General features: G+C 33.7%; 1 protein-coding gene across 1 annotated transcript in view; it reads left to right on the top strand.

Annotated features, from left to right (window-relative positions):
• The window catches only part of LOC149411121 (cyclic nucleotide-gated channel alpha-3), a 244,696-nt gene that overhangs the window by 21,265 nt on the left and 199,466 nt on the right, over positions 1 to 23,965 (top strand). The window contains exon 3 of the mRNA XM_089647642.1: positions 12,520 to 12,713. Coding sequence (XP_089503768.1) covers positions 12,520 to 12,713 — 194 coding nt within the window. The remainder of the gene's footprint in view (positions 1 to 12,519; positions 12,714 to 23,965) is intronic.

Here is a 23,965-nt window from a genome sequence, read left to right as displayed (position 1 = left end):
AAGCAAATTTCAAATAAACTATACTAAGTACAACTAAAGATATAAACTACCAATCGCCATGAATATCTAATAATGTGCTCATCTATTAATGTATTTATATATAATAACAGGGATTATAAATATATTTTGCCTAATTTTCCCTAAATAAGAAACTTGAGATGTGGAAACTACTATCGCCAACGATCTGTGCCCTAAATTAAGGCCCTAATGATAATTTAGTCAACCGCAGAAATATTAGATTTCAATAGATCTTATCCGTCAAAGTAACTAGCCAGAAACGGCAATAATTCATTCGACCCATGTGATTATAATGGCTTGTCTTGGCTTGTAATCTGAAACGCTCGAAATCAGCCGTTGGCGCTGGTGTAGTTGGATATCTTGCCAACCACTATTAGTATAGTATCTCGACACAGGTTTATCCTAGTGAGGCAGACATCGAAAAAAACCTGTAAAAAACTTTATATTGTTAATAAAAAAAAAAATTAAAAATTAAAAAAAGTATGGAATGGAGAATTTTTTTTATGAACACTTAATAATAATAGTGATTGAAATGTCTGTTGAATTGTACCTTAAAGTTACTTGAGAATTTCAGGACAGTTTTCAAGAAATGAACACTTAAGAAAAAAGTTGATTTTTCCTTAAAAAACACAAATATAAACAAATTAAAAATTCTCCTATTTACTGATTTTTTATTATTTTAAGTTAAAATAAATATACAAATTTCATTTTATTATTTAAAAGTACACATAAAAAATTTAAAAATCTAAATATTATTGTTTACTTCCTTTTTATTAACTTACATAGGTACTTTTTAATTTAGCTTTCTGATCTTAAGGCGAAGCTTAATGCTAAATCACTATTTTCGATAAATGTTACATTACGAAGAATTGGTTTACATTATGAATAATACAAATAAAAAATGTAATTACTAAATAAAAAATAAAAATGTAAAGTAGTAATTTATTTTTTATTTTTTATAGAAATGTATAAAATCACAAAAGAAACAACTTAAAAAATACAATATTATAGCTATGATTATTTGTTACAGTTTACCTTGATTAACTTTTTTGTTTTCTTATAAAATTGTTGACGAAATTAATTAAAACTACTTTAGTGCTTGAAATCTAGTGTTTCTAGTCTCCGTTTGTCAAGCGATTTTAATGTCTATTACCTATATTTGTGTAGACATAAGGCACACCAAGAATGTATACGTTTTTGGCTTGTAGCTTCCTATTAAGAGCAAACAGTATTTCTTAAATATATTCACTATATTTACTGATGTCAAGCTATTGGGAAGGAGATTGTATACGTGTACACAATTATGGTCTATGTTTCTTTTACCACTCTCAATCTTTGCTGAACGTGTGTATAGTTTATTATGTTGTCTCGTGTAGTGTTCATAAGTTGTGATGTTTTTAGAAATGTTGTGTTTGTGTGTAAAAAACCATTATAGATTTTGTAAATAAATAAGCATATATTATATTCATACAGTAGTCTGGTTTTCAGTAATTTAGTTTCTTGATATACTTGCATATTTATATTTGCACTTAATATTTTGTTACATCAGAGCTAAACTAACTTTTCAACATTTTGGTTCAAAAAATCGTATGTAACTGTTTATTTCTGTCATCAGCCACCAATTTGAAATTTAACAATAAAACTTATATCTCATCTTATTCTGTTAAGGCGATGCACTACGTCGTGTAATATTTTAAATTGAGCTGCTATCAATAATAACCCTTACGTAGATGGCGATAAGGTTTAAATTCCCGCGTAACACCATCCACCTGTTTTGATTTATGCAAGAAAAAAACATGGCCAAAAAGTGCCTTTTATTTTATTTTGTGGATGTTCACGCATAAATATTTAATTTTTTTTAAATCATTTTATAAATAACTTAATTTGCCACATTATACAATAAAATTATAACCGAAAAAGGGTTCGTAAGTAGGAGATTTTGAACTTTAAAGCAGTTTTCATAGGCCTTATACATTATTTTTTTCTGTGCTTATTTTTATAAATGCTTATTATATAGACTTGTCTAAAAAATACTGGATTATTTCAAAGGCCAAGATGTATTCTACTCGCAGTATTTAATTAAAGCATCTGAAACATTTCTAGGCGACCAAATTTTCAAACCAAAAACACATGATTTTGCATCACTACGTATGGCATCGCCTTAAGTGTTTAGTCACAGGAAAACAATCTGAAATAGATTGCGGTTACAAACAAACCAAGTCTTCATTTTTCCCAATTAATTTTTCGTATACATTTTTCAATTCATTTTTGAATAACTCCTTGACACTCCAACTTTCATATTTATCAATTATTATGAAAAAAACTTATTTAAATCTTTGAAACATTATCTTTAAACCGTATACCATGGCCGCCATATCATGCAAATGATATCCAACCACTCTAGCGTCATCTGCTTCAAGCATTTAAGATTATCTGTCTTTGACTGAGCGTAGTCATGTTTCAATACAAACGTTTGGCATTTCATTTGTTTGAACACTTTCTTTCCGGTTTTTAAAATCTGCTGAATCCACAGACATAGGAATTAATAGACGAGAAGATAATGGCGAGGGGTAAAATCAACATACACGTAGTGCATAGCCTTAAGGCCTTGCGCGCACCACGATTTTCTGTACCACGATAATTTTGTCGCAGAAATGCAACGTTTGAGTTAGTAAGTATGTGCGCGCATATACGACAAATAAATAGTTGCTATTTTAATATTGTGATTTGTCCACAGACATATGAATATATAGACTAGAAATTAAAGGTGAGGGGTAAAATCAACTGTTGAAGAACGAAGGGCGTAAGGCTGACTGTGATTCGTCAATAAATCAATCTGACAGTAAATAGGCATCTCGCATTATAATATCACCATTTACTTCTTAAAAGTAAAATCTGCTTTGGAATGAATAGACATTTTTACATGGGAGCGCAAATTACTCGCCACGTTATGAACAAATTTGCGAAGTCCAAATTCGGCAAAAAAATTCCGTTGTATTTTCAGAGTCGAATATTTCGTTCAAGTATTTAGTTAAGACACTTTTATAAATGTTCATAATTTACTTCCCAGCAACCAACCAGCTTTGTGTTTCGCGTCCAGACGTTTCTCGATGTGATAGTAACAACTGATTCATATTATACGATGTGAATATGCTTAAAATAAAGTAAAATAATGCTTATATATGGAATGTAATACGACAATTGGGTTTATTCTCTTTTTCACATCTATGTTTACAAGTTTTCATAGTACAAGTCAACATTTTGCCGTGTTATTTCGTAAAATGAACCGATGATGCCTCGACCATAGTTCGCACAAGAATGATGACGTCACGTTTTCAAATTTCACTTGAGGCCATACGCGAGCACAGCCGGCTCCAATGGAACCGGTATGGGGAGTGGGGATAATACGCTTTTAATCACTTAGGGCAGGTCTACTAATATTCATATGTCTATGGCTTAATCCATATTTTATCATTCAAATAAGCCTAACTTTGGCTTAATGGCTAACTTTGATAAGATACTTGACTGTTTTGTTTTTTTTTTTTTTAAATCTGCTGCATTTGCTTTATTAATTATGCCAGGTGGCCAACTTTGACTTAGAGCTTTTCAATATTATAGTCATTGATATAGTGATCTTTATTTGGATAAATTGTATAATTGCGTATTTGAAATATTAAAAGCGTGTTATATAGAATACAGGGTCTTCCAATAAGAGGTGTTATTTTGAATAGCCCGCTATTTCGGTAGATGTTACTTTTGAAGCTGTCATTTTTTGACATTTGACAAGTAGAAACTACGCCATTAATAAAAATGGAACAATACACGCTTCAACAATGCATTGAAATTATTAAAATTCACTTGAGTGAATCAAATTCAAATCATCTTGAGTGATAAGGCCCATTTCCACCTCGGTGGCTTCATCAACAAGCAAAATTGTCGCATCTGGGGCTCGGAAAACCAAAAAGTTATTGTTGAAAAGCCTCTCTATCCTCAAAGTGTGACTGTTTGGTGCGGTTTATGGTCCGGCGGAGTCATTAAACCTTACTTTTTCGAAAATGAGGCTGGAGCAATAGTTACGGTGAATGGATTGCGCTATCGAGAGATGATTAATGATTTTTTATGGCCGGAATTGGATGGTATTGATCAGGACAACGTTTAATTTCAACAAGACGGCGCTACGTGCCACACAAGCAACGAAACCATTGATATTTTACAATTGAATATCAAAATAACACATCTTATTGTGAAACCATGTATTACACGATGTATAATACATTAAGTACTTGCTTACAAATCGGTGGAAATATTGGTTTTGATTGACAAAAGAAAATTAGTATCTACACTAGTCAATAATACAATAATCACACCGGTAAAAATGCCATGGAAGTAAATTAAACTCCCTATTCTGGAGTTTTTGCTGCCACAGAAATCGAGAAGACATTCTAGTATAATAAATAATTAAGACAATTTTCCATTCTATGAATTTCATCTTTCTATGTGACATCCTTACACACAGCATTACCAACCTTCGAGTATGTTGAAGATCAGAGGTTCCCAAACCTTTTTGCCCCGTAGACCACTTGCCATTTTTTTCCGTAGACCCCCTGCCTGCCGAATATTGAATTTTCCTAAAACTATTAACGTCCCATTTGATATTCATTTATTTTTTTCGTAAACAGATTCCCTTCCCTTGCCTGCCCTACAACCAGGTGGCGATATAGTTCCTCTGTTTTTGCATTGTGCAGACAGGGGTGCCCTTGTGAGGTATTACACCAAATGAAAAAGGATAAGCAACGGGAATTTCTTTCTGTAGCTGGCCCCACAGAACTGCCCCTTAAGTTCTTTGTCAGTGTTTATTCCGGTCAGTTCTTCTTGTCACATGATATCCGATTCTTCAACGTTCCATTTCCACAGTCAAAATATCCTCAAACTTAGTTTTGAAGTCTGTGTGTAGTACATCTAAATGTTGAACGTCATTATTACCCTGGACGTTTTTCAAAAACAAGTTGGGGAACTAGTAAACTTCGCGGCTTCCAATGTGCAATGTTTTGCTTGAATATATTAATTCTGACGAGAAAAGGAACGTAGACTCCTTAATATTGAGTTGAGGTAAATGGGGATCCACTCGTATGTACCCCCATTTGAATCTCGTGGACCCCCAAATTTTTTTCTCGCTGACATAGACCCCCAGCAAGCCGATATCGACCCCTGGGGGTCCATATAGACCACTTTGGGAACCTCTGTTCTAGATGGACAGGACACTATGACTAGATGGTACAAGATATCGCTAAAAGGTAAACTGTGGTAAGTGGAGCGGTGTTTACATGGGGTATATTTGTCATGCCCAACTTATGCACGAGTGGCGTAAATTCGAGCGCCCGACCAATTTAGGAAGATGATCTGATAATGTATGACAGGATTGGGGTGTAGGAAGCGGGAAGCGTATGGTGGGGTGAGTGGGTACCTATGCTATGAAATGAACAATGTTTGCAAAAGTCGGCGCGGCGCTTTTATAATATGTGGCCGTTTTATTTATATGAGCTCTGGCGTCATGAAATATGTACAGATTTTTCATTCGAAAATTTATAATTTACCGCAATTTTATTATATTTATCTTGAACTATGTTGTGCTCACATAAAAAAAATGTTGTTTATTTTACGGGAAGGTTGTATTTGTTTTTTATCAGTTAGGTAAATAGGACAAATATTTAAATAAAATATATTGATTTTTTTATATTTATTAATTTTAATTTTATTTAACCATTTTACTGTAGATATAATTTGAGATTTTCATAGCCAAAACTAGTATAGTGATTTATTTCTAGGGTATTATGCCGTGTAGCGCTATCGCCTTTAGCCAACGTTTCGGACAGCATTACAGTGCCCAACATCAGGAATGTGATTATCATATCTGCCCTGATGATTGGCACTGTATTGTTATCCGAAACTTTGGATAAAGAAGGAGGTAGCGCAACACGGCATAATACCCCAAAAATAAATCACTACATAATATAGGAATTTATTTTTCGTGGATGAACATAAAAAATAAACTTCGTACAATATTGCTTTCCACACTATATTGTCATATAAATTTTACGCATAGTGTTTGATGGGTATCTACTCTAAGGTTTTAAAAGAGGTGTTAGATAGGTCATAGCTATCTACTCTCAGGTTTGAGAACGAGCGTTAGATAGGTACCTTTTATCAGTTTTGAGAAAGAGTATTAGATAGGTACCTATTCTCATATTTGAGAAAGAGTGTTTGTTATATAGATACCTACTCTCAGGTTTGAGAACGAGCGTTAGATAGGTACCTTTTATCAGTTTTGAGAAAGAGTATTAGATAGGTACCTATTCTCATATTTGAGAAAGAGTGTTTGTTATATAGATACCTACTCTCAGGTTTGAGAAAGAGTGTTAGATAGGTACTTACTCTCAGTTTTGAGAAAGAGTGTTAGATAGGTACCTACTCTCAGTTTTGAGAAAGAGTGTTAGATAGATACCTATTCTCAGACTTGAGAAATAGTGTTTGTTAAATTGGTACCTACTCTCATATTTGATAAAAAAAAGTGTTAGATAGGTATTTACTCTCAGTTTTGAGAAAGAGAGTTAGATAAGTACCTACTCTTAGTTTTGAGAAAGAGTCTTAGATAGGCACCTACTCTCAGATTTGAGATAATTTTTTCTGGATGAAATTTACATCTATACAATTCAACATGAAATAACATTTCAAGCGATTTTTAATATGGACGTTGGGGTGTTAACCCTTGACCTATCAATCATTCAAAGGCGTTAATAATTCCATTGTTAACCCTTTTCACCCGGGTTTATGTCCAAGCATGTTTTATGTCCATCGCTGGATACAAGAGGCTTCTACCATTAACATCAAAATGACCTCTAGACATAAAGTCTATGTAATTGACCTTAAAATTTAATATAATATTAGTTTTAATAAAACAGCGGTTGCAAGCGTTGTGATGTTGTTTAGATACCTACATAGAAGATAAAGTGTCAGCGCACATAATATTTTAATAGAAAAAATATGTATTAATGAAGGCGTAAAAAAAATGTTAATTACGTTTTTAATTTGTTTATTTTGATGTGAATACCGCATAGGATTCCCAACCTTCGAGAGCCAGTGAAACTGTGCCATCTCAAATTGGGGTATGTTGTAAGGCTGAAGGGGAGAAGGGAAGTACCTAGATATTTAGATCTAGTCACCAACGTTTCAATTCTGAATGGTACTTTTTCACCAGGGCGATACTGATAGTAGATACCTGCCTTTTGGAACGTGTTATTTTTTAACTAAATTAATTGGGTAATTGTAACAAAGTTATTCAATAATTTTTTTTGACACTCTCCGGGATTTGAACCCGTGACTTATGGATTCGTAGTCGAAAACCTTGCCCCTCGACCGCAGAGGCCGTCAATTAGATATAAAGAACCTTGAAACGTTAGAGGAGTAAAAGTTAAGCGTTTTCCTCCTTCATATAATCCTGGCCTCTTCAATAAAACCCTTCCTACAGCCCCTACCTTAACCGGCCTCACAACGCTAACATACACCACACACGGACAAAGACACTTCCAGTATTACGCTACAAAACTTTTTAATTGTATGCCCACCACTCTGAAACTACTACTAACGGGAAATACATACACAAACATTCACAAAAAAGTGATCACAGACTGGATCAAAAAACAAGATATCCATTTTATACAAAACATTATAACACCAAACCAAACATAATAATGGATGAATGTGTATGTATGTATGTATACATGTGTTTACTTATATGTGTGTATGCATGCATATATGTGTATTTATGTATGTATGTGTATACATGGGTGTATATATATGTGCATATAAATAAATATTTTTTCCTTTTTCTTTAAATAATAATGTATAATAACCATTAAAAAAAAATTAAAATCCCAACTTACACTTATATAAGAAAATTTAACCAATACACATAAATACATATACCATTTAACTATAACCACGTAAACACCTCAGCACAGGTTCTCCCAGTGAGGTGTTCACGAAACATATAACATTACCCACCGCAGTGTCACCTACTCAAACCTACCTCACACCCAGCATAAAAAAAAAACACCATATTAACAACAGTTCTAAATTTATGTATTATATACAAATGTAAATAATTGTTAGACACTGTAATGTATGTATAAAAATAAATGAATAAAATAAAAAAATAATAATAATAAATAAACGCTACCCAATCGGGTGGCGAAATAGTTCCCCTGTATACACAGTACATAGAGGGGCGTTCTCACATGAAAAAAGGCAACCATTCAATAATTATTAAAAACGGTGCTTGTTTTTCGTTTGGTGCCTACCTAGTACCTACTCAGTGGTAAAGCAGCGTTCCGACAAAACTAAGGTCCTGGGTTGAATTCCTCGATGGGACACATATCTTTTTCCGATTTTTCTGATTCAAATTTTCGTTTGAGAATCGCCAATATTGCAAATGATTAAATGTTTAAAACATGTATTCATATCCCAACTAAACCAAAATACTTAAAATGTAATGACGTATTATGTAAAGACTTATATTAAACCTTCAGTACTTTCATCACTTCTGTACAGTTTGCAATGTTTTCTATGTATTTCAAATGCGTTATATACATCTTATTTTTTTTTAAACTTCCGATTTAGTTGTCCGGGTTAAGTCTTCCCCAAAGGAAAAACTTAACCCTTCCACTCACTTTTCCACAAATGATCAGCTAGTCAATCAACACTATGTAAGTGCATTATATAAGTAAAATAAATACAAAACAATACAAGAACAACAACACGTCAAATCACCAGATATCAAATGGGAAAAAAAAATTCACCGTCTCCAGATATTTTCATATCAGAGGGTTCGGCTCGGTAGAACTTCTAACAGGGCCTATAAATCCTACTGATCCCTCAACATAAATATTTAAAAAATCTTTTGTTATCCTACATGTATTCAAAATGACCGACTTTTGCATCTTTATATATAAATTTTTTGATAGATCTAATACGCCTAAATTTTTAATTAGAGAGCTAGGTATAATGCCAGTAGCCGAAATAACGAATGGTAATATTTTTATAGTCTGAGAATGCCAAATTCTTTTTATTTCATTTCCTAAATCTGTGTATTTTCTTATTTTTTCACTAACAGATTTTTGAATATTACAGGAATTTGGAATAGCAACATCAATGATATAAGTTATTTTTTTAATTTTGTCATGTAAAACTATATCGGGTCTATTATGACTAATCGCTCGGTCTGTTAGTATAGTTTTATCATAATATATTTTATAAAATTCGTTTTCTAAAAATGAATTTGGTTCGTATTCATAATATGGTACTACATTACGGCAGTCAATCAAGTTATGTTTAATTACCAAATTTTGGTGAATTATTTTTAAAACTTGATTGTGCCTAAATGTATACTCGGACGGTGCTAACATAGAACATCCCGATATAATATGTTCTATAGTTTCCGGAAAAGCCAAACATTTTCTACACAAATCATCAATTTGATTTGTATCTTTGATTATATGCTTTCTATAATTTTTAGTATTAATGACTCTATCCTGAATTGCAAGCATAAATCCTTCTATTTCTGCGCTCAACTCTCCAATACTCAACCATTTGTTTGACTTAATTTTGTCAACATACGTTTGGTTGAGATAATTGAAGTGTTTTGCGTGTAAAATAATAGATAATAATAGATAATAGATAATAGATAATAGATAATATTATTATTCATTCATATCATCACATATTCGATATATGTATTTGAAATAAACATTGCTATTTATAAATAATTAAATTTTAATATCAAGCGTGAAAAATGTTGTCAAAAACGCTGAACATAATATATTATATTTACGTAATTTTTTACTCCAATCATAGAAAAATTGAGAACTCGATATTTACAAAATTTGTTCGTTTTGTTTGGAGAATTTGTAGGAAAACTGTACCTTCGCTTTTATCTCGTTCATATAATAAAAAAAATAATTAAAGTTAAACCAATTGTTGCGATAGCGGCGCGAAATATAAATTATTCATTTTGGCTATTTTTAGGATTTTATTCATGCATTCCAGTAAAAATATTTGAAGCAAACTGGAAAGAATTATTATTTTTCTTTCTAACCTCAAAAAATTAGGTATTCCCCACAGACATAGGAGTATTCCCGCATGATAGAAAAAGAGATAAAAAAATACTTTTATAAAATATGGACGCCCGGTCATATATGACCCTTAAACGCTGGAGAAGTTTATTTTATTATTGGACATTTGACATTGAAAATTAAAAGTTACAGTTAATACCCTATACTGGCCTAATGGCCACATACACATGGATATTGGATATACGCACAATTTTTTTGGTAGACATGGGCAGATTATTAGATATCTTGGACACAATGTAGTTTAGAGTTCTTTCTCCGTACTTATTGGTACATTTTGGAACCACTAATTCATCATTTTGAGTGAATCTTGTGTTATATTTATGGTAGACTCTTTCCTGATACAAGGAATCCGACGATATAATTTGTCGACTTATGATATTTATCCTATATAAATTACAAACAATACAAAATAAAATGAACCTTTGTCTGTCCAACTGGGAAGGATTCCCGTTTCAGGACAGCCAAATTGTGTATTTAGTACATAATATTCTTACACTGGAATGGCGATGCTGTCAAAACAAATTTTGGGAGCATTATTGATTGCATTCGAAGTGACAGGATGGTTTCATTATCCTTGAAAGAATCGCAAAGATGTAATTTATTACCAGGGTCAATTTGTATAACATTAGTAATTGCATTCAGAACAGAGGCAGGGTATATTATACAAGAATAATCCTCTAACAGGTAAAACATTCAAAGACTTGTACATTATTTTGATAATACTTCTGGGTGCATTTTTGAATTTATGGATTAATAATTTAATAATGGAGTGTTGTAACGTTTGTATGTTTTACATAAATGTCCCAAGACGTAATGATGATTTGTGATAATAATTTGACTTTCGGAATGCGGGTCCTTAAATGTAACAGTTGACGGAATTCGCACGCAAATGGTTCGCTATACTCAGCTGGTAGGTTAATTTTTTTTTCTATTTCATGTGAACCAATCTAGCTCAACCCACACCGACACATTGCAATTTGTTTTTCCTGACAGACTAATGATATTTGCAGAGAGCAGACTCTCTCAGCTCTCCGTCGACAGACAGAATTAAGAATGACGCCTGTTAAAATGTTCAACTGCAGCTGAATTAATTTTGACTTTCCGCATTTCCCAGAAACTCCGAGGGTTACTTAATTTAAGAGTAAAAGGGCATCAAAAGGCTTTACTTTTGTACTGCAATAAAGCTTATGGTAATTCTTCAAGAAATAATACTAGTTTCGGGTTTTAAGCATCGACAGGGAGTGTAAACCTTAAAATTAACACCGATACCAAAAATATTGGTTAAGGAAAATATTTATCAAAAAAAGGTGCGTATCTCGCAGTCGAAAGATCGGAAGAAACATTGCTTTTTTCCTTTTGTTGGTCAGCGCGGAGCAAAATCAAAGTCTTCCAGCAAGTTCGTCACATGAGTGTGGTGAAGATCATTTTTCAAACACGTATTTGAGGCAGTTAGCAATATTTTTCGTAGGGGTAAATATCAATTTAATCAGCCATATGAATATTTTAAAATATGTATAACTCATAGATAATTTCGAGGTGGCGAATCAATTAAAATAACAATTGATAAAGCTTTTGCATTCCTTTCTAGCAACTGCGTCACGTAACAAATTACAAATAATTTTGCCACAAAATTTACATCGACCGACGTTATTTAAAAAAATATGTGTATTACCGAAGCTTATCTCACACACCGCGCTAAAATCTGTCTATCAGCCATCGAAACATTTCTTATAAAATATTTAGTCAATATAGTGTTGATAGAGAGTTTTATCGATCAACTTTGATAGGTTTTACAAGCCAAACGCGCGCCCAACATTTGTACACGGTTGACATTTGTCACATGAGAACGGGTCGCTTCTACGATTCGTTCTTAGGTTCAACAGCTCGGCTGTGGAATGAACTGCCAGCCTCTGTGTTTCCTCCCTCCTACAACTTGGGACTCTTCAAGACCCATGTTCACTCCTTCCTCTTCACAAAAAGACCCTCCACACAGCATCCCCAAAGATGACATAGGCCCTGAGGGAAATTATTTTCTTCAGGGCCTCCTGTGTGGAGTTAATATATAAAAAAGGGCCCCTGGTTGTTCGTGTTCGACCCTTAGTGCACTTATTCAAACTTGAATGCAGCATCAAATATGTGCTTGTTGTGGTTGTTCCAGGAATTGTACGCGCCGACGCACGACTTACACGAGCGAGTGACTAACCAAGGACACTTCGGGCCTGGCTCCGAGCTAATCATTCGTATTCCACCCTCAGTGTACTTGTATATACTTGATTGCAGCATCAGATGTAATACTTGTTTGTGGTTGTTCCAGGAATTGTATGCGCCGACGCTCGACGTATACGAGCGGGCGGCTGACCCGGGGCACTTCGGGCCTGGCCCCGAGCTGGTCCTTCGTGTTTGACCCTGCCGGCCGCCTCTGCTATTACTGGTCCATGGTGGTGTCACTGGCATTCCTCTATAACTTCTGGGTCATCATCTATAGATTTGCCTTCCAGGAGATTAACGGTGAGACAGCTACAACACATATTATATAACATTTTTTAGCTTTGGTGGGTTGGTAACGTTGGAATGAATATGGACCATGATTCACCTGGTTTTTTCATACTTATGTTTTTCTATGAAGTGGGAATCATTTAATTTGTTCTTTGTTTTAATAGAATGATAACATTTACCAGGCTATTATAGTCTTAGTGGTCTTATGTTTTTTTCGTTAGGGAATTGTCACTCAGGTAAGTAATCATCCAACCCCTCACTCACATCGACCTTGGCTGTCCAATACCTACAAATTTTCTGTTTTAAGTTGAACAAATGAAACGGGAGACTAAAATTAATAAAAAAAGATTTTTTTACTCCAAATAATGATTAAAGTAAGCCAAGTACATCCCTTAACATCCTACATATATACATATTTTTTCTGTTTGTGTTGTGTGAGTAGTAGGTATATGTTAGCTATGCATTTATCTTTAAGAGTTCCTCCGCATTTGCCCTTAGAAATATGAAAAACCATAGAAAACCTTGTTGACGAGGAAATGACCAATGGCCGTATGTAAATCATGAAACAAGGCGGCCTTCAGTGGTCGTTTTGTGGTCGATTCACCTGTGTAGATTAATTAGGACTTAAATCAATGTTTTACGTGTTACGCTGTGCAATCAATCTGCTGAAAGCGAATTGTTAAACATACGAATTGTCCACCTCCGTGTTTTAATGTATTTAAGGGTGACTCCAGGTGATGTATTATATTTAGATGAGACATGGATTCCGCATTTCGATCTCCAACTGACTTCCAACTCTTTCAACGCTCTAATTAAAACTACCGAATACGTTCTACGCGCACCGTTCATCGAGTTCTAATAGCGGAACAACTTTTGATGAGATATTAGTTCTATGGGTGACTCAAATTATAGATAGACAGATTTTGAACACGAGCAGCACTTCAGAGTCGCTCCATTTAACGTGAGATCTTTATGTTCTGGAACTTTACCAATCACCAATGACATAGCCAGAAAAAAAGAATTGGACAAAATGTTTCAGGCTGGTTGCAGAAAAATGATCCACTGATCAGTGTTCCCCGTGATGACCTATTAGATTATGAAGAAGAGCGGTTTTTATTTTTTTCTTAAAATTATTCATTAATAGAGGTAGATTAGATCAATAACAGATTTTTCTTAATTGTATATTAGACCACCTTCACGCTGTCACCTGCGTTCTAGCAGTTTTAGCGATCGCAGAAATTATTGCACCAGGGAGGAAACACAGATTTCGATGTCGAAATTTTAATTTATACCAGGAATTGAAAATAGAAGACAGATTTGTTTTTAGTAATTTTTTCCGTGTCTCGAAAATGATCGAAGCTGTATTAGTTTAATTTATTCTGCCAGATCTTCAGAAAAAAAAATACGTGGTGAAATGACGTCATTTCACCATAAATGCGACTTGGTGTCACATTACGAATTCTACTTGAGAATCTCGAAAATCAGCTGTCAAAAATTGTTCCGGAGGTTCTTTGGGCTAAATTGGGAATAGACTTAAAACACTTTAACTTAACCCTTAAATGTGAGTTCATCAAAGAAACAATCATCCATTACGACATAATTTCACTGATTGCATTTTCGAATGTGGATGGGAACGCCCCCTTTTCGAATGTTTCAGCCAATGTTTGTGATAATGTTTGAAATAATGTTTGTGGAAACGGTCGTAGGAGATGCCGCCTAAGATTATCATTAATAATAAACCCCCGAATGTGGAATGCGGTGAATATTCTCCGAAATAATTCCAATCATAATCCCCTCCCTTGCCTCCTCCGTTTCGAAAGCGTGGAGAATGTTTTTCAACGGCCACGGAAAACACAAACATTGCGTTTTCGAACAAAAATGTGGATGGGAACGCTCCCTTTTCGAATGTTTGTGGTAATGTTAGAAGTAATGTTTGTGGAGACGGTCGCGGGAGATGCCGCTTTAAATTATCATTATTAATAACCCCCCAAATGTAGAATGCCGTGAATATTCTCCGAAACAATTCCAATCATTTTCCACTGTCTCTCTTCAAGCTTTGACCGTAACATGCACATATAATGTAACATTACTGAATCATCAAATGCACCCAAAATACTCGCTTTTACCTGAAATATTGTCATGCTAGCAGTTTGTGGTTATGTTTTGTTGCCCGTTAAAGCGAATAGCCAATATTTGGGTGAATATTTCCAATAACATGCTGCGCTTGAGGCTTCCTATAAACTGTTCTGAGTTATGAGTGCATGTACAAAGTGGATTATGAAATGCATTCTAGTAAATATGAAGCATTTCCTGAAAGCGAGTGACTCTGAAATTCATTGTATGGTCTGACAGTTCGATGAAATGTGATAGATCTGTATAGGGATTTTGTGTTTTTAAAGTAAAATTTCTACTATTATAACATTTACAAGAATATTATTGTAAGATTTATGAAGCTGAAAGAACAGAGTGCGTTCCTTGTTCCAGGTCAATTTTGTTAGGCTGCCATTTTGGTTAGGATGACATTTGTTAGTTGGCATTTGATAGTCGTAGAGGATGGTCATAGAGCCGATAATCAACACGTCTGGTTCCCGGGGCGGCGGTACCAAACCCGCCTCCCAAATACGAAATGTGTTTGGGATATTCACATCATCATCACAGACAACCAAAATTAGAATATTTGATGATATTTAACATGAAAATTTATAATATTTTACAACAGCAGAAAAACTGTTTATTATACAGGGTGTACGGGGGTGATTCTGTACGATTTTAAAAGTAAAAAATTAAAAAAACTTTTTTCGAAATCCAATGTTTTAAGGTAGTTTTTCAATAAAAAAAGGTTAATTGTTTTTTAGGAAAATAAATATTCTTTTGTGGAAAAATATTTTTGTAAGAGAAAATAAACACTGGAATTTCGAAAATGGTTAGTTATATTTTTACTTTTACCATCATGTACAATCGTTACCCGAAATTGGCGCACTTTACCCGGGACACCCAGTATTGGATCTGGGCATATCATAAATTGGAATTCCTTCCTAATGTTGAGTTTGTGGGTTTGGAGTAACGAAATATTTCCAAAATTCCACACATGCGCAAAAACACGCTTGTGTAATTTCCTTTCTTAACGGATACATTCCAATTTTTATAATACATAAATAGGCTTCATATAATGGAAGGTGCTCTGATGAAATCGACGGACGGGTAAATTTCATAACTGGTTATATTGAATTATCAAATTGCCTGCTTTTTTGTTTTATCCCTTCTATTATGTCAGTCTCTTCAAGACGTTATTTTTTTAACAGTACATACTTAAATTTGACGTAGAAATGACATGTGCCGAGATTATAAAAAATTGAGCATCGATTTTTATTAATCTAATATTATAAGGTAGAGAAATAAAGTAAATAAAAGTAATTCGGTTAAAAACGGGATTGCAGGCCTTAACGGACTTCCCGCATCCCTGTGTACGTGGATTGCTGACTTTTTAAGGGATAGGTCGATTCAGGCGGTTTCTGACGGTTTCACCTCTTCCTCACACTCCATAAATGCTGGCGTCCCACAGGGATCGGTTCTGTCTCCGACTTTGTTTTTGTTGCACATCAATGACCTTTTGACATGTGCACCGATTCATTGTTACGCGGATGACAGTACAGTTCATGATAGCTTTTTGTTTGACAAGCCCCCAAAGGGCACATAAACTCCAACGGCTCGGAGGGCTTTGAAGCAGAGAATGGACGGTTATCTCGAGAGTATTTCCTCCTGGGGTAAAAATAATCTCGTCGAATTTAATGTTTCAAAGACCCAATCCTGTCTGATTACGTCTAAAAGGGATCCAAATGATAATCTAGTCTCCTTCAACGGAAGAAATCTTCCTAACAGGCCTTTCATTGATATGCTTGGTGTAACTATAAGTGACCAGCTCAGGTACGGGGGATCCATCGAAGCCAGAGTAAAGTTGGCCTCTCAGAAGCTGGGCGTACTGTACAGGGCCCGCAGATACTTTAAGAGTACACAACTGCTGACCCTGTACAAATCGCAAGTGCGCCCTACTGTCGAATTTGGCAGCTATCTCTGGTCCGAAGCCCCTAAATACCTGAAAAAAACCCTTGACTCTGTGCAAAAACGGGCGGTCCGTATGATAGATTCCCCAATCTTAACAAACGGACTGCAATCTTTAGAGCACAGGCGCCAGGTAGGTATGCTGTCCTTGTTCTATCGGTATTACAATGGAAGATGCTCTGAGGAACTAGCGTCATTGATCCCTTCGGCACCGGTGCATAGTCGGGATACACGCCAAACGCGCGTCCAACATTTGTACACGGTTTTCATTTGTCACATGAGAATGGGTCGCTTCTACGATTCGTTCTTAAGTTCAACAGCTCGGCTGTCGAACGAACTGCCGGCCTCTGTGTTTCCTCCCTCCTACAACATGGGACTCTTCAAGACCCATGTTCACTCCTTCCTCTCCACAAAAAGACCCTCCACGGACTGCAATCTTTAGAGCACAGGCGCCAGGTAGGTATGCTGTCCTTGTTCTATCGGTATTACAATGGAAGATGCTCTGAGGAACTAGCATCATTGATCCCTTCGGCACCGGTGCATAGTCGGGATACACGCCAAACGCGCGCCCAACATTTGTACACTGTTTTCATTTGTCACATGAGAATGGGTCGCTTCTACGACTCGTTCTTAAGTTCAACAGCTCGGCTGTCGAACGAACTGCCGGCCTCTGTGTTTCCTCCCTCCTACAACATGGGACTCTTCAAGACCCATGTTCACTCCTTCCTCTCCACAAAAAGACCCTCCACACAGCATCTCCAAAGATGACATAGGCCCCGAGGGAAATTATTTTCTTCAGGGCCTCCTGTGTGGAGTTAATATAAAAATTAAAAAAAAACGAATGAATTAACAGGTTTTCTGATAAACTTTTGGTAAATTACGAATATATTATCACGATTTCGTAACACGTGTTTATGATGTATTATTAACGCAAAAATCATTTAAAAAAAATCAAAATGCGAAAATACTCAGATTTTTATGAACAGTATCTATTGTATTCGACGGTCTCCTGGTTGAGTGGTTTCGATCTTTGGCTACGAATTCAGAGGTCGCGGGTTCGAATCCCAGCGTGCGCAAGTAAATTTTATTTTATTAATATTTGTTATTTTATTTGATTAATTAGTGCATTTGCTACACATTCCAGAGTGTTAGTATCGCCCTAGTGAAAGACCACCACTCAGAATCGAAACGTTGTTTGAAATGGCTTTGGCCGTGTTTTTTTTACTTGATCTGCACAGCCAGATTATTATATTATATCCCCACCTTGCTCTTATCCATCTCCTTGTCCTATCTACTATCGATGCCATGGTCTCACTGGCTCCAGGCGTTTGAAACTCCTGTGCGGTACTAATAAGTTTAAAGTACCAACCATGTTTTATAATTAATTTAACTCCGTGAACAGACTAAGATCTCGCAAGATTAAGAAAAAAACTTTTCCAATTGAGTGTTTAAATTTTCATTCCGTTTGAGTGTTCTTTTTAAAAATTCATCAGAAGGTACACTAGAGAAAGTTTTATATTTATTTTTAATTTCAACTTTTACCACATGAACGAATAATTAAATGCGAATAGTCTCCTCGTGGTATTTAAAGATAAAATGAAACTATATCGCAATCTCTCGTTTAATATTCTGTCGGAACAAAAGAGTGAAGACATCTTTAAATTTTTAAACTTAAGGCACCTACTTTCACGGAGTCGAGAAGTTGTAAGCTGTCCTGGAGTTTAGTAGATTGCGATTTATTTTTTTAACTTGTTTTGGAAACTGTGGATCAGGGAATATAAGCGCCATTCATGTAGTTTTTTTATAAAACGTGTTTATTTATTGATCAATGAGGTTAAAATGGGAATAAGAAAACGATAAAAAAATTACATAGGCTTCACCAAATTTCAACATCCTCGCACTACATTTCAAGTTCTATTAAGATGTAAACAAGTTTTATCAAAATGTAAACAAGTTTTATCAAAATTTAAACAAGTTCTATTAAAATGTAAACAATACACATTTTCCTAAACATTTTTTTTATTTATTACTTGTTAATTATTTAACATTACAAATGATAACAATATGCAGACTTTTATTTTTTTTTTCGTTATTATTCTATTACTCCATAAATTGCGCTCGAGAAGCTCTTGTTTATGGGAGGAGTATTTAACTTTAGTTCTAATGATTTTTTAAACAATAATCAAAAACTTAATATTAACATAGGTACACAAATTATAAAAGTGTGTTTTTAAAGATAATAAAATAATATATCTTTTTACAGATTAAGTAAGCTTGAGGAAATTAAGGGTACAATATATCAGGTACACAAATTAGAAAAATATATTTTAAAGACATTTAAGAAATATGTATTTTTTACAGATTGAGTAAGTGTAAGAAAATTAGGGGTACAATATATCATTATCCAATTTTAGGGACTTAATTAATTTTTTGAATTGTTCATAATTCACAGTTTCGGTTGCACTAATTTTATTTTTGGACAATAATATATTGTACCATCTTACACCTAAATACGAATAGTGGAGTCATATGGTTTCCAAAGGATGATTTTTATAATTATTCTTTGAATTATAATTTATTTATTTACATTAGAAACATATATAAAATAAAACAATTGAAAACAATATATTTTGCACTTTGCCAATCAATAATAGAATATGGAATTACTGTTTGCGGAGGAGCAACAAACTCGGCTATCAATTACATAGAATCATAGCGATCTTAAAGGTAATACTAAAAAAACATAGACTGAATGATACGGACAAATATTCAACAGCGGTGACGTACTAGATATAATATACGCCAATTATACGTCAAAACAATACTAAAGTACATTTTTGACAAAAAAAAAAACAAATTTTTAACATACACAAAATATCACTAACAGATCAGTTAGACAAGCGTACAAAGAAAACATAAAAACTCCGACAGTAAATACAAGCTTTGGACAAAGACACTACCTATACCATGCTATAAAAGCATTCAACAGTCTAACACTTGAAAATAAAATCGAGGAAAACAAAAATAAATTCAGACGCAAAATTACAAAATGGATTAAAAAACAAAACTTAAAATAAAAAAACCTACACGTAACACACAAAACCAATATAAAACACAAAAGATTATATTTTAAATGTATTATTTTCTCTTTAAATGTTTTGTGTAGATTATATTTTTATGTTATAAAATGAAGGCCTTAGCACGGGTAAGCCACCCAGTGAGGCCAACATTACTGTATAACTCTGAAATGTAAAAAAATATTTTACCAAAATAATAAAAAAATATTATAAAAAACATGTATTTTCCAACGTGCGTAGTTAGTATCATATCTCGTTCATGGAAGTATCTCATTACATTGATTCAACTGCGAGTACTGCGAGTCTTTCAAATCTTAGACGTCTTTTGCGTCCCGTATAAACAATACTCGCCAGCCGCAAGATGCTGAGAAGAGTGTTCCTGTAACCGAAATACGGGTTATCCGCAAAGCAAATGCACTACAGGACATGAAAAAAATGTGAGGAATTTTTCGACAGGGAGTTTTCTAGCCACCCCTCCCCCCCATGGATTTTTGAAAAATCATACCATCGTACCATCAGAAATGCAGTCAGAAATTTTGGTGGCGAATTACTTTTCTCAAAAATTATCTAAATCAGATCTGTTAGAAAAGGCGTAGGTACTAGTTTTTCTTCGTACAATGTCAAACATTTTTAAATAAAAAATGGACATGTTGAGTCGATTAAATCTTGGCTAAATGGAAATATTAAATACGGCGGCATTGAAGTTACTGAAAAAATAGAGTTTTAACACAGAAGTTGATAGGGTTATCCACAACCTAGTGCCCTTCAGCACAATATCTCTTTTTGCAAAGAACTAAAAAAATATTCCCATTAAATCTTTTTTTTATTTATATTTCAATTTGGGAGGCAGGTATGTGTACCACCGCCGCGGAAACCATTTATTGGATGACCAACACCTTTGGCATTGCTCACCTCAAGTTTATGACTACGTTATGTTTCTTAGCTGGGGTGCCCGGCTTCAAGTGGTGAGTTCTCTCAACCCATCGCCTTGCAATACAGTTTAATGGATGAATTTATACGTCAGTCACTTTCGGACACATTGACCCTCAGATTTCTACACACCCATCATACCTTTTTCCTTCCCAGAGCTTTTTCTCCTTCCTTTCTTTCTCAAGAAGACCCTTCACACAGCATCCCTTAAGATAACTTGGCTCATTTTTACAGATGATATTATGGTCTGCGGTGACTTTTTTTCCCCACTGTAAACATAAAAATTCAGTAGGTATTGGACAGATAAGGTCGTAATAGGGGGTTTGGCGTTTACTTAGTAGAGTGACCAGTGACGACACGAGCTAGAATTTTATACAAATATCAATAACATTTTTTACACCAAATAAGTTGTTTTTCAGCAAAATTAAGGGCTTTGTTATAAGTAAAGCCCTTATTGTATCCGTATATCTATGATTTTCAACAAATTATACTGGTGATTTATCCGGTTATTTGGAGTAAATAATGAAGATAACATTTTGGTCTTCAGTGACTCTTTTTCCACTAAGAACATAAAAAATTGGTTTGTATTTTACAGATAGGATCATGGTAGGGGCTTTAGCATTTACTCAACAGAACGACCAGTGACCAGTGAATTTTATTGGTGTTGTATGTTTTGCTTTTAAATATATTGAAAAAAAACAACGAAAAAAAAGAGTTAAAAAAATTTCACTACAAATAATCTCAGGAATAACTGTATAAGAACGTAAATAACTACACTTTACCGGATAAGTGCCAATTACTCCCATGGGAGGACCAATCATATGTAATATAAATGCTTACAAAAGCTCCTAAAAACGCAGCGAATGTTTTAACACTCTCGGTAAACTTATCATAATTATTTTTTTAACTAATCTCTAGAACTATAGCTTATCCACTTTATATGTGCCTAAAAAGTATACTCGTGGGAGATCCCATGTACTCCGAAAGAGAGGACTTCTGCCTATAAGAACTTGCCAATCAACAGAGCGACGATTCTGCATTGACCATCGACATTTTCAACGTCGCTTAGGTACAGACAGATTAGCAACTATTTTTTGACGTATGTCACAAAATAATATAACTGTATTCATGAAATTTTATTCTCATATGTGAGAACATTAATAAATAAATATATATTTATTTTTCGGAATAACTTTATTGAGTAAAACCTTCGTTTAGAAATCACTAATATTGTCTTCAATATTTAAATAAATATATACTTTTTTTTTTCTTTCTTTTTTCATTTAAACCATAGATAATGTAACTACCACTGTTTTGATTACATAACTTATAATGCCCACGCACAGGCTTTGCCTTTGTGGGATTTTTTTTTTACTGCCTTATTATTTGTATATTTTTTTTTTTTTTTTTGGAATACTTGATTTTTGTAATTATATTTTTATGCATGTAACAAAAGAAAATTATTAATAAAAAAATTAAAAAAAAGGTAAAAAGGTGGAACCTATTTTTTCGCTTCATGTCTCATATGTATATATAATACATAAAATGATTACAACCCACTATTCTATAAAGATGTGTCAATTACACCACGTATATAGAATATAAGGGAGTAGGGTCAAATTCTTTACACCTAAGCCAGAACTAACAATACACGAAAAATAGAGATTACAATTTTTATTATTTTTTTTTTTTTATTTATTATTTAACACTATAAATGATTACAATATGCAGACTTATAAATAATTTTTTCGTTATTATTCTATTTCTCCATAAGTTGAGCTGCAGGAGCTCGTGTTTATGGGAGGAGTCTTTACATTTAGTTCTAATGATTTTTTAAACAATAATCAAAAACTTTTGAAATAAATACAAACATAATATTAACATAGGTACACAAATTAGAAAATTGTTTTTTTAAAGATAATTAAAATAATACATCTTTTTAAAGATTAAGTAAGCGTGAGGAAATTAAGGGTACAATTTATCAAGAAAAATTTAGAAAAATAGTTTTTTTTTTAAAGACAATCAAATTAATATATATTTTTATACAGATTGAGTAAGTGTAAGAAAATTAGGGGTACAATATATCATTATCCAATTTGAGGGACTTAATTAACTTTTTGAATTGTTCATAATTCACAGTTTCGGTTACACTAATTTTATTTTTGGACAATAATATATTGTACCATCTTACACCTAAATACGAATAGTGGTGCTGAGCCGTGGTCGTCCTAAGCATGGGAATGGCTACTAAGCCATTAGTTTTGAATCTATTGCTTATGCTATCTGAGGGGTGAATTTTATAAATAAAATATTCTTTATAAATTTGATATAAGGCGATTCTCTTATACAATTCTGTTATAGATGGTACATTAAATTCCTGAAATATCTCTAAAGTAGGGGAGTCATATGGTTTTCTAAGGATGATTTTTATAATTATTCTTTGAATTGTAATTATGGGCTGTAAAGAAGCCTTAAAAGCCCCTCCTCACCCAATAATCCCGTACTGCAATAAGGACTGAATTAATGCATAATAGACAATTTTGATAGTTTTCTTATTTAAAATATTTCGTATATTATAGAAAATATAGATAAGTTTTCTTATTCTTTCAACAGTGAGATTAATATGGTCTTTCCATTTAACATTTTTATCTATTAAGATACCAAGATATTTTATATTGGATTTATGATTTAGTTTCACGCAGTCCGTATTACATGTACCGTCATTTACACAATTTTTAGAATGAATTGTTATGTTAATTAGGTTATTTGGCACATCTTCTTGTAGAGTGAAAGGAATACAATATGTTTTTTCTGTGTTAAGTGATAATAAATTGCCATCGAACCAATTTTTTATAACCTTCATATCCTGATTCGCTGCATTGGTAATTTCGTTCCATGTCTTTTTTTCGATAATTATTGCAGTGTCGTCAGCAAAGGATATAATTTTACCATTAAGTGATAATTTAAACATATGGTTAACGTAAATTATAAATAAAATTGGTCCAATAACAGTCCCTTGGGGAATTCCAAATTCTAGAGTTTCATCTACGCTAAGTGAGTTATTTAATTTTACTTTTTGGTTTCTTTGAGTTAGATAGCTTTGCAGCCAATACCTTACCTTACCAATAATACCGATATCATTTAATTTATTAATTAGTTTTGTATGGGAGATACTATCAAAAGCCTTACGTAAATCAA

Source organism: Hesperophylax consimilis, chromosome 26 (genome assembly GCF_061612785.1).
Source record: "Hesperophylax consimilis isolate HC1 chromosome 26, BYU_Hcon_1.0, whole genome shotgun sequence".
NCBI lineage: Eukaryota > Metazoa > Arthropoda > Insecta > Trichoptera > Limnephilidae > Hesperophylax > Hesperophylax consimilis.
Note: the sequence above shows the minus strand (reverse complement) of the source record. Positions and strands in the feature narration are given on the sequence as shown.